The sequence below is a fragment of the Xyrauchen texanus genome, chromosome 8, assembly GCF_025860055.1.
Source record: "Xyrauchen texanus isolate HMW12.3.18 chromosome 8, RBS_HiC_50CHRs, whole genome shotgun sequence".
Taxonomy (NCBI): Eukaryota; Metazoa; Chordata; class Actinopteri; order Cypriniformes; family Catostomidae; genus Xyrauchen; species Xyrauchen texanus.
Window position 1 is genome coordinate 47,623,260 of NC_068283.1, and position 12,376 is coordinate 47,635,635.

The 12,376-nt window shown below is 40.6% G+C and overlaps 2 protein-coding genes across 2 annotated transcripts in view; both read right to left on the minus strand.

Annotated features, from left to right (window-relative positions):
* LOC127648264 (interferon-induced very large GTPase 1-like) overlaps positions 1-5,989 on the minus strand; it is a 33,438-nt gene extending 27,449 nt beyond the window's left edge. Inside the window, exon 1 of the mRNA XM_052132848.1 lies at positions 5,520-5,989. Coding sequence (XP_051988808.1) covers positions 5,520-5,943 — 424 coding nt within the window. The 5' untranslated portion in view covers positions 5,944-5,989. The remainder of the gene's footprint in view (positions 1-5,519) is intronic.
* Positions 5,943-9,319, minus strand: LOC127648202 (GTPase IMAP family member 9-like). The gene is made up of 4 exons (XM_052132785.1): positions 9,302-9,319; positions 8,885-8,926; positions 6,028-6,647; positions 5,943-5,972 (listed from the first exon to the last, which is right to left on the minus strand). The coding sequence occupies exons 1-4, from the start codon at positions 9,315-9,317 to the stop codon at positions 5,943-5,945; spliced, it is 708 nt and encodes a 235-aa protein (XP_051988745.1). The 5' UTR covers positions 9,318-9,319.
* Positions 9,320-12,376: the final 3,057 nt, after the last annotated feature.

Sequence of the window (12,376 nt, forward strand, 5' to 3'; positions counted from 1 at the left end):
TTACTGTCACACTCAAATCACACTTACTGTAATTTCACCCGTGGGCAGTAAAAAAGGACAAAGAAAGCGCTGAGACTGAGTTGCTTGAAATTTCTTGATTGAGCCTCCAAAAAAAAAAAAAAAAAAAGGGGAGGACGAATGGTGTTCACCAGATTGGTGCACCTCAGAGTTTCTCCACCTGTAACGTTCTTTCCAGCTTATGACTTGACATTCTCCCTACTCTGTGAGAGTTAAGGTCTCTGTCGTTGTTCCTTTGTGGCGCTTCTTAAATGTGTTGTTCTGTAAATTTGTGCTCATGCCAACAAGACTCTGCCTAGTCAATTGGCAGGTTTATGGGTGGCCTACCAAAAATTTGCCGGTTTTTGGTGTCTGAGGGTGGCACCCGTTGCTAAATTTGTCAAAAACTTGCATCTTGCTTTCTCTGCTTATGTTAGCTGGGAATGAGAGTGTGACATCTCCTAAGTAACAGCATGGTTTTGCCCTGTTTTTACTATTGTTGATGGCAAATTACAGACCTGATTGCGGCTTCACAAAGCCCACCAACTCTAATTGATTAAGTTCGTGTAGGGCGACCGCCCACCAGAGGTGGGTGGCATGCAGTCATGACAGTCACAGAAGAACCTATGTGCACAGTGGCAGGGGTTTCCAGATGGTACTGATCATGTTAGAGTGAGCATGTGCTTCAGTTCTCCTCCATATGGTTTTGGACATGGCGATTTTGTATGCTAATGATCCTGTTACCTATATTTTGTGACGGAACTTGCTGATCATTCAAAACAAATCTTTATATTTATATATGCATATATGGTGGTATTTGTACCAGCTGAGATCAAATGAAGAGCTAATAAGGAGTCAAAACAGTGCCAGGAATTCCTCCATTGTACACACAAATGAAGATATGCTGCAAGGACGGCTGACGGCAGTTCTGACACCTGTACTGAACTATAATGGGTAACATAGCTCCTATGATGAGAAGAACCAGGTATGCTTGAGGTCAGTATAAGGCAAATACTTCCCGTTTTTGGTCCGTTTAGACATCTTTGGTCCATGTTGCATTCATATATCAATTGAACCGCGAGTATTTTTGGCCCAGCGCAACACTCGTCTAAGAGGACAGAGTTGGACAAACAGACTCCTCTAGGCATCACACAAATGGCCAGCAAAATGCAAATATGTGTTCCCTCCTGTCCAAAGGCCTGGTCTCCCATCTCCTGCTGGAGCTGTGGATACTTAATGTGCTCCTGTGTTCATCTGGCACATTAGGGTTGTCAAAGCCGGTGCTTGATACCATACTGTAGGCCCCTTCAACGAGGCAGCTGCATGCCCCAAAATTGCGAATTTTGTGTTCCTTCTATGGTGAGGATAGAGTGTCTTGCCTTGTGTAGACAATACTTTGCTTTTTGCAAGAGCGCTGGAATGCAGGACTCCCTCAATCCATGGTAAAGTGTATGTCACTGACATGACGACCGACCAAGAACCCTTGGGTGGTTTTTTGTGTGGGTAAACACCCTTTGGTCATCAAATTTCTGTGTGGTGTGAGATAGCAAAGACCCTCTTGCTCCACTACCGTCCCTGTCTGGGACTTGGAGCTGATATTAAATGAACTTACAGGTTCCCTGTTTTAGCCATTCGAAGCGGTGAGCTAATGCATATTCTTTTTGAAGAGTGTGCTGCTACTCGCTTTGGCTTCAGTCAAATCTGTCAGGAACCATCATGCCTTATATGTCAACGACTCTATCACTGAGTTTGAACTGGGCTTGTCAAAAGACATTTTCAAGCCCAGAGAAGGTTATGTGGCCAAATTGCTGGCCACCCCCTTTAGGGTTCAGGTGGTTTCCCTGCAAGTGTTCTCTCCTCCTCTCCTAGAGTCGAATGAGGCTAAGAAACTGCACATACTTTGCCCTGTAAGGGCATTATGCAAGTCCATCGACCAAAGGAGGCTGTCTGAAGAGCCCTTTGGAGGATGTTCAAAGGGTCTGGCTATCTCAACCAAAGAATTTCCCAGTGGGTTGTGGACAGACATGGGGACTTGTGACTTGGTGACTTGGACTCGAGTCAACTCGAGTCGCTATTTTTATGACTTGTGACTTGACAAAAAATAAAATACTTGAGACTTGACTCGGACTTGGAAGTTAAAGACTCGGGACTTGACTTGACTTGAGACACGAAGACTTGAATGACTTGAGTGTTAATCACATCATGTTTTCAGTTTGAATATAAAATATATAAATTATTTTAAAAAATAAATTTGATCCAGCTGGAGCGCAGGCTGAGAATAGTTTTGTCATGACTGGATCACGACACTATAGGCTATCTTCAGCCATGCCCTCTGTACCTTACGCACACCACGCCCACTTAGATCAGATAACCCATCAACATGTCAGCCGGAGGAGTAGCGTTACCGAGGGTCATACGCTTCGGCTTCAAAAATTATTATCAAGATGGTAAAAGACGAACAGCGCTTTGCAAGACATGCAACGTTAAGATCGCGGACAGCCAGACGACAACCTCCAATTTCGATCCGCCATTTGAAGAGTCATTCTGCCCAGTAAGTGCTTGTCAATTTGTTAATTTTACCTGGTTAGTTGGTAGTTAGCTAATGTAATAATAGCAGGGTTCCCACGGGTCCTTGAAATCCTTGAAAGTTTGTGAATCTGAAAAATAAAATTCAAGGCCCTGGAAAGTTCTTGAAAATAAACATACATAGATACAGGTCCTTGAAAGTGCTTGAATTTATTTTGTGCAAGACGTTTTCTGGAAAAAAAAAATCTGTCCATTAATTTTTTATTTCGCCAACACTTCGTGGCTTATGCTGCATACTAGCCTGCTTGATTTACGTTAGTTACGCGCATTTAAGTGTTTCCCGCGCGAGGTACTTTGTTTTGTACGTTGCCATGACGTTCACGCGCGCTGGTACCTCAACGTTTCCCACTCACAGACATTGCAAAAATAGGCTTATGGATGTACTCTGAGTGTGTGTGTGTGTGTGGGAGTGTGAGAGCGCGAGAATGAGTGTGTGTGTGTGAGTGAGTGAGTGAGTGTGGGTGTGGGAGTGTGGGAGAGAGAGTGTGTGTGAGAGTGAGTGCGGGAGTGTGAGAGCGCGAGCGCGAGAGTGAGTGTGTGTGTGTGTGAGCGCGAGCGCGAGAGTGAGTGAGTGTGGGTGTGGGAGAGAGAGTGTGTGGGAGAGAGTGTGTGTGGGAGAGAGTGTGTGTGGGAGAGAGTGTGTGTGTGAGAGAGAGAGAGAGAGAGTGTGTGAGAGAGAGAGAGAGTGTGTGTGTGAGAGAGAGAGGAGAAATGTAACAAAGTTTAATGTACGTAACTGTGTTTGAGAGAGAGAGAGAGAGGGAGGTGTTCAGAGAGGAGTCTGTTGGATGTTAAGCTGTTATTTGTTTTATGGACTCAATGTTGAACATTTAAAACATTTCAGACACTGTTGGCAGAAGTGAAAAATAAATAATTTTATGAAGTTACAATTTTGTTTGATTCCATGATGTATTTTACTGAACATGAGTATTGTAATTTACTGACAGTTACTTATATCTTGTCTTTTCACTTTATTATGATCAGATTCTGCAGGTAAAATTACAATAATAAGGTGACTTGACTTGGACTTGACTTGCCCAAGAAAAAAATACTTGGGACTTACTTGAGACTTGCACATGTGTGACTTGGTCCCATCTCTGGTTGTGGATACCATTGAGCTCGCTTACTGAGATGTTACTACATGGATACTACAGTATTAATGTAGTAAAACTATTAACTGTAACCGTTAACTGTATCAAAAGCATGTTTTCTACCAATTAAATCATGGTCAAAGGAGTCATGGTTACTACAATATTACTATAAAAAAAACATGGTTAACATATATTTGGGTCCATGACATTAAAAAACTTTTTCTCCACTTACTTAATTAACATTTTAACGGGCTCTGACACTCAACCTTTTTGCTTGTGGACTCTTCTCTGTCAAAATGTCTTAATTTTTTACAGTGGGTGATTCCCCAGAGGGTTGCCTTTTTTTTAAAATCCATGGTCAATGTAGCTCATTTACTGTGGCTACAAGTTTAAGCTTCAAGTTTCTACCACACCTTCCAATGCAACACAAACTCACTATTCTGTAGAAGACAGGTTCTCCTTTCTTAATTTACAGACATGACGCAATCATATGGGTGAATGTTGGAAGTATGCAATTTATCAGGCAATCCATCCCAAAAGCTCTAAAATATAAATAATTATTATATGCTTACCATAGTAAATCAGGGTACGGCAAAAACACAGGTTGGAAGACATTTTATTTGTAGTACTAGCTCATTAATTAAATTTTGCTCATTTCGGACCAAAAATCTGTAATCGTGTAGCTTTAAAAACTGAAGGGTGTGTGTGTGCAGTCTCAGGCTCAACTATTGAGCCGATTGGTTAAACATATGACATGTGAGCGAGCCTAGTTCAAAGAACTTATCAGCTTGCCTGTTTGCCCTTTGTTCCCCCCTTGGACTGTCTGTGTGCCCCTTGTGCCCCCCTTGGACTGTCTGTGTGCCCCTTGTGCCCCCCTTGGACTGTCTGTTTTTGTGGGTTTTCTCTTTTTTTTTAAGAGCGTCTAGAATGTGCTCCTTATGAAAGCAAGACATATCAAGGATCCCTGTTGTCTGCCCTGTGTTTCACTTGTCACCTGTCACAAACTACACTTCCCATAATTCCCTGCCCTCATCACTGCCAGTCATTCATTGTTCTCACCTGCATGTCGTTTAGTCATTATCCTTATGTATTTAAACCCTGTTGGTTCTCCAGTCATTGTCGGTCGTTAAATGTTTAAATGTTGATGTCTTGTAAGATTCTGGTATGTGTTCCTGCCTGAGCCAGTCGTGGATGTTTTCTCTTGTTCATATCTTTTGTTTCCCCTCGTGGATGTTTTGTTTGTTCCAATCTTGTTTGTCTTATTATTTTCAATAAACCGCATTTAGATCCCCACTCCTCGTCTGCCTTCATAACAGCCACCACCGCATCCCTTTACACGGCGCCCCTATGCGTTGCATACCTTGCATATATTCTTTTTGCATCTCTGGTTAGAGTAATGCAGGTAGTATTTTGTGCCTGCCAGGTTGTCCAAAAGTTTGATGCAGAAATATTTTATATTTTTGTTTACTCTGTTAAATTATTCTGTAAAAATACATATAATATTTTACATTAAAGGAAAAAATTAAAGTATTCAGACAACAGAACGGAAACAAGTTTATGTTCTTCTGCTGATTTAAGACAATTGTCTCGAAACTAGTCTACCTAAACAACTCAACGTAAACAAGAAAGTTACCGGTGTTACGTTGTCATGACAATTAAATTGAAATATTGAATATAAAATAATTTACCTAATTGTTGGCCAAAAAGATTATGTGCAGTTGAAGTCAGAAGTTTATGTTGTAATTATTATATGAATTCCTCTGAAATCATAAATCTGAATGCAGGAACATAATTTAGTTTGTCATGTAAAGTGTGTTTGAACCGTGTAGATTTTCATATCTGTACCTTGTGATTGAAACGGCATCTCTAGTGAGTGGATTTTCCTCCTCATCTCCTCAAATTTCAGCAGTTTTTTCATTTGTGCATCCCAAAATGTCTCTGTGGAGAAACAGTCTCCATTATTGGTTTCCACCATCTGCTCCAGTTTCTCCATCAACATGGACACTTGTGTGTTGGGGCCACAGAAATGATGTCGTCCTGCATAACTTTCAATGACAGACTTTGTTTCTTCATTGAGTTCTGCTGTTGTGTGTTCTGAATTCTGCATTATGAGGACCATGATGTGTTTGTTGATTCTTGAGCTGAATATTCTCTGGATCTTCTCCATTTCTGCTTTGTCTTCATCAGTGATTGGAGCATCAGGAATAATGAGGAGGAAAACATGAACTCCAGGATGACAGAGAGACACACAGTGGAGAGATTGACGCATCACTTCCTCTTCTGAGAGCTGAGAAAGTGCTGGAAGCTCCACCAGAGTGATCAGACGTCCAGACATCTCTCCTTCAATCCTCACACACTCTGAGCTGGACTCTGATCTTCTGTCGCTCTCATTCAGGATCAGATTTGATATGGAGGCTTTTAATCGTCTGTCACTGCCACACACAACCACATTCAGCTTCACACTCTCACATTCAGTACAGATCAGATGATGTCCTCCATTACTGTGTACAATCTCTTCACATTTCTCCATCAGTTGAGCAGGAGTGCTGTTTCTCTCCAGTCTGAAGTGTCTGTCGTTGCATTTGTGAATGATTTCCTGTATAATGTCATTGACTTGAGTGTGTGACTCGTGTGTGGTGATCATCATGGTGTGTTGATAAACAGTGTGAGAGAAAGAGTTGAGCAGCATCTCCACACACTCTTTCTCTTCTCTTGAACACTGATCATGTTTCAGTACCAGAAGGATCACATGAGGTCCTGGAGCAGACAGAGACACACACTCTCTCACTCTCTGTGTCATCTGATGGAGTGAGATGTTTGGAGTGTTGATGACTGTCATGTGTTTTCCTCCAACTCTCTGTACAACATCTGGAGGTTCTTCAGTCTCAAACGCTGCTCTTCCTAACAGGACGTTTCCCACTCGACTGTTTTCTGAAGCATTCGTCCCCAGCAGAACAATCCTCAAGTCACTCACTGAAACATACACAATGTAAAATGGCATTTGAACAATTCTGACTGTGGAACGTCCCCTCACACATTTACAAAACTACAACTGTGTTCAGACAGTTTCTGTAGTATTTCAACAAATGCATCTTTGTCAAATAATTTTTGACGAACAACTTGAGAGATGTTTTGAGACAATGAGCCCTATTATAAGAGCCATAAGTCATACACGCAAAGTCAATGGGCATGACATGAAGTTTTGGTATTTTCATGCAAGCTTGCTCTAAGTCTAGGTTCAAGTGGTTTGGCGAAATCACCCGTGCAAAGCGCAAATGGACTGGGTCAAGTGCAATTTAATTCTGAGGTTCTTCTCTGGTTATTTCACCATCTGTGTCCTATTATATAGTCCATTTCCTCAAGCACCAGAGATATAAAGAAAGACAGCACATTTATAAGAAGTTGGTCATTTAAATTCAGTTTGTATGCAGTGAATTAGAAGAATTGAAAATGACGTTCTTTAAAGCATTAACTGCATTCTTGATGATTGTCTGGCATATGTCTTTGACAGTGACTCATATGCATATTAAATGTGTTTCTCATCAGAATTTGGATGTATCCTACATTAAATGACAGAAAATTTAAGTATTATTAATAATTTTCATCTACTGACACACAAATCATTACTAGTATTAACAGTGATTGTATCGGCAAGCACTTCACTTCTACCGGTCGACATTGATTTTGAAAAGTTAATTTATTGAACCACGAAAAAATTAAACCAAAAAATATTTCCAAATTCAAAGTATACTTCAAACGAAACTAAAATATAATCAAAATAGCGTGGTCAAAAAATCATTCCAAACACAAACATTTTACCCTCTCCAACTTCTTCCCTCGACAGACTTAAAAATCTCTACAACAACAGGTGGAAAAATACCAATACAATTAGATTATAAATACAACTGTAAATTTGCACTTTCGTTTGGGCATTGTTTCCACTCAGCTGTCATTTGCTGCTACTGTCAAGAGAGATTGACAGGCAGGAATTTGGCCAATAGTTGCTGCAAGCCTCTTATACTCGACCAATTGGTGTGCGAGAAGGCGGGACTTACAAAGACGGGTTAAAACAATGCAAATATGCGCACACACACACAATTAAGTATTAGACCAGATGCACATCATAATGCAACTAAAGCCCAATCCTGGACATTTTCACAAATTTAGAAATCCTGGCTGGACACTTTTTTAAGGTGTGAAAAAGAGGACGTATGGTCACCCTACGGTCATGTAGCCCTGCGCTTTGCACGCTCACGAAAATAGAGAACCAATTTTCTATTCCCCTGCATGGTACAGCTCAACTGCTCGCTTTTTGGGGGTTTTCCACTGTGGATAGTACCTGGTACCTGGTACTTTTTAGTACCACCTTGTCGAGGTTCCAAGCGAGTCGAGCCGATATTAAATGTGGCGTCAAAACCCTGCAGATCACTGATTGGTCAGAGAGAATCATCACTACTGGCACTGGATTTGCAACTGGGACATCAACTCGCTAAGTTTTAAAGTTAGCAACAGTGATAGCAGTATCATTTGTTCACGTGACTTTCGAATTGTGATAAAATAAATGGGTGTGAGCAAAACCACGGAAAAGTGGAAGTGGATCGACCAAATGGACGCTAGCTAGACCAGCGAGCAATGGGAGGGAGAGTGCCCTGGACTGGCGTTGATCCACGATGGAGGATGGTATGTTTTGTTATGTTAACTCTATATTCTGCTTGAAATCTTCACGTTATTTAGTTGAGCAGCTACTGGAAAGCTTCTAAAACAACCAGACCAATTTAACTGTTACACTTGTGTAAAATCACCTTGAACAACTGCTTTATGCAGCACAATGAGCTAGTAGCTAACAGCTAGCACTCGTGTTATTTTTTATGGTAAGTTTGTGTCATGTTTAAGATGATGTCACAACAGTAGAGGCGGCGTAACTTTGAGCATTAGCTTATTATCCCACCCACGTTGAGGCGGCACTAAACTGCAGAGGAAAAGCAAGCTCAGAAAAGTAAAGCGAGTCGAGTCGAGGCGAGTGGATCCGTAACATTAAGTGCCATTAATGACATATTACATTATAATTTTTTTTTGTGCAAAATATATATATTTTTTAACAAGCTTTAAGCAATACAACTTTAAGTCAACTGTAAACTCATTTCTGTTAAGCTGCTTTGAAACAATATGTAATATGAAAAGAAATAAAGGCAATAAATGACTCGACTTACTGTCAGGACGGCTACCAGGTGGACTTTGCCGCCCTCTGAGAACTGCAAACAAAACATGAAAAGAGTTGTGAAATATAAAGTGTACTGTCTGATGATCATGAATGAATGGATTCAGTTACTGATTGCAGAGCTCACAGATTAATTAGCATGTGTAAATGTTGCCAGGAAATATGAAACTAAACCAGAACACACAATAAACCTCAACGCATGCAACACACAACAACATAAACTAGCTAAACTTGTTCTTTGTTATTGTAGTTCAGTTTCAGGACGTTAATCTGTTGACTACACTGTTTATGTTTCTGAAGCCCATGTGTATCTCACTGTATATGCAGACCGAGATACAGTTTATTCAACATACAATTGCTAGTAGGGTGTCATCAATGAATCAGCTTGTTACTACTTTTAAAATCTTACCCATCCAGGAAGCCATAGTCGCAGCATTCGTTCAAATCGAAAGAGGAAGTTGACAAGAGCAGGTAAAGTGATCAGGTGTGGTTTAAAATCCTCCAATCACACCCCTCACATGCTCTGACAGCAACAGAAGCACTCGATCATATAATGCTTCTGAATATTACTATAGCATGTTCTTCATTAAAGAGCAAAATAAAAGTCCAATAACACAAGCAGTGGCTTTGTGCATTAGTTATCAAACACCTTGTTCAAAACTATCTTAAATTAGATTAATAACTTTTGTGAATTATATCCAAACTTAAATTCCAACATCATCAAGTTATTGGTTAAACATGTGAACACAATAAAACCTCACATGCATATGTTCAGTGATCTAGTAACAGTATTACTGTAAGGCATGTCATACAAAATATCAAAGTGTGTTCAATCTGCATGTGTTCTTCTTGTTATATTACTCCAATATAAACCCTGACTAGGAATAGATACAAAAGTATAATCTTTTATGGCTCACTGTAATATTTATGTGCTAAAAAGACCAGGTAAAACCAGCCAATCAACTTTTTTTCAGCAGGGTTGTTAAACTATTACAAAGATCACACACTTATGTTAGATTTTTAGAGGAATATTTCAGCTCTGTAGGTCCTTACAATGCAAGTGAATGGTGACCAGAACTTTGAAGCTCCAAACAGCAAATTAAGTCAGCATAAACATCCATAATCCATGTCTTCTGAAGAGATCCAATTGGTTTTGGGTGAGAACAGAGCAAAATAGAAATCACTTTTCACTCTTCAATCTTGCCATTGAAGTCTCTAGGCGCAATCATGACTTCAAGCTCGATTACACTTCCTAGAGTTGGACGCATGCATAGAGCGCTAGGAAGAGTAATCAATCTTGAAATCATGATCAATCTTGAAACCATGTAGACTGGTGACATGATTTAGTGGAAAAAAAGAAGCTATATTCTGGGTAAACTTACAGTATATATGTATAAGTGACAATAATGATGGCTGACATGTTTAAGAAGTTTGAATATGGGGTTCTGGGTATCTCAGCGAGTATTGACGCTGACTATCACTCCTGGAGTCGTGAGTTTGAATTCAGGGCATGCTGAGTGACTCCAGTCAGGTCTCTTTAGCAACCAAATTGGGCCGGTTGCTAGGGAGGGTAGAGTCACATGGGGTAACCTCCTCGTGGTGGTGATTAGAGGGTTCTCTCAATGGGGCGTGTGGTGAGTTGTGTGTGGATCGTGGAGAGTAGCATGAGTCTCCACATGCTGTGAGTCTCCGCGGTGTCATGCACAACGAGTCACGTGATCAGATGCGCGGATTGACGGTCTCAGAATCGGAGGCGACTGAGACTTGGTAAGTAGTGGGAATTGGGCATTCCAACATTGGGGAGAAAAGGGGGTAAAAAAGAAGTTTGAAGAAACTCAGACTCTCTGAACATGTGTGCGGTACACCTTTTAATAAGAAAATAATAAAAACAGAATAATTTCACATAAAAATAAATCACATTATTTTTCATCATCACAGTTATCGTTAATAGCAGAATTGTTCAGTCTATAGTGGAACACAAACTCACGGGTATATTTGTATTTAAAGCTTTTTTAAGCGTTTTAACTAAAAGTACCATTTTCAAGTGCTTTTAATAAGTAAAATGTAGAAAAGGTTTACCAAACAATACGGCCAAAGTAGCTTCAAAAAGGTGACTTTAGATGAAAGGTGAGTAGTTTGCATCCCTTAGTATAAATGATGCACAATGTTGCTTTAATCTGAACACTCATGAGTAACACACAGGCGGTTTTAATGTGAACACGCACGAGTAACACAGGTGGTTTTAATCTGAACACTCATGAGTAACACACAGGCGGTTTTAATGTGAACACTCACGAGTAACACACAGGCGGTTTTAATCTGAACACTCACGAGTAACACACAGGCGGTTTTAATCTGAACACTCACGAGTAACACACAGGCGGTTTTAATCTGAACACTCACGAGTAACACACAGGCGGTTTTAATCTGAACACTCACGAGAAACACACAGGCGGATTTAATCTGAACACTCATGAGTAACACACAAGCGGTTTTAATCTGAACACTCACGAGTAACACACAGGCGGTTTTAATCTGAACACTCACGAGAAACACACAGGCGGTTTTAATCTGAACACTCACGAGTAACACACAGGCGGTTTTAATCTGAACACTCACGAGTAACACACAGGCGGTTTTAATCTGAACACTCACGAGAAACACACAGGTGGTTTTAATCTGAACACTCACGAGTAACACACAGGCGGTTTAAATCTGAACACTCACGAGTAACACACAGGCGGTTTAAATCTGAACACTCACGAGTAACACACAAGCGGATTTAATCTGAACACTCACGAGTAACACACAGGCGGTTTAAATCTGAACACTCACGAGTAACACACAGGCGGTTTAAATCTGAACACTCACGAGTAACACACAGGCGGATTTAATCTGAACACTCACGAGTAACACACAGGCGGTTTAAATCTGAACACTCACGAGTAACACACAGGCGGTTTTAATCTGAACACTCACGAGTAACACACAGGCGGATTTAATCTGAACACTCACGAGAAACACACAGGCGGATTTAATCTGAACACTCACGAGAAACACACAGGCGGATTTAATCTGAACACTCATGAGTAACACACAGGCGGTTTTAATCTGAACACTCATGAGTAACACACATGCGGTTTTAATCTGAACACTCACGAGAAACACACAGGCGGTTTTAATCTGAACACTCATGAGTAACACACATGCGGTTTTAATCTGAACACTCACGAGTAACACACAGGCGGTTTAAATCTGAACACTCACGAGTAACACACAGGCGGTTTTAATCTGAACACTCACGAGTAACACACAGGCGGTTTTAATCTGAACACTCACGAGTAACACACAGGCGGTTTTAATCTGAACACTCATGAGTAACACACATGCGGTTTTAATCTGAACACTCACGAGAAACACACAGGCGGTTTTAATCTGAACACTCATGAGTAACACACATGCGGTTTTAATCTGAACACTCACG

Bases quoted from the DNA above. Each gene is read 5' to 3' on its own strand.
- LOC127648202 (XM_052132785.1), bottom strand. The intron at 6,648-8,884 runs GTAAGTCGAGTC...TGTATGTTTCAG, and splicing joins ACCTGGTAGCCGTCCTGACA to TGAGTGACTTGAGGATTGTT. The intron at 5,973-6,027 runs GTGAGGATTGAA...TGGAGCTTCCAG, and splicing joins CAGAGTCCAGCTCAGAGTGT to CACTTTCTCAGCTCTCAGAA.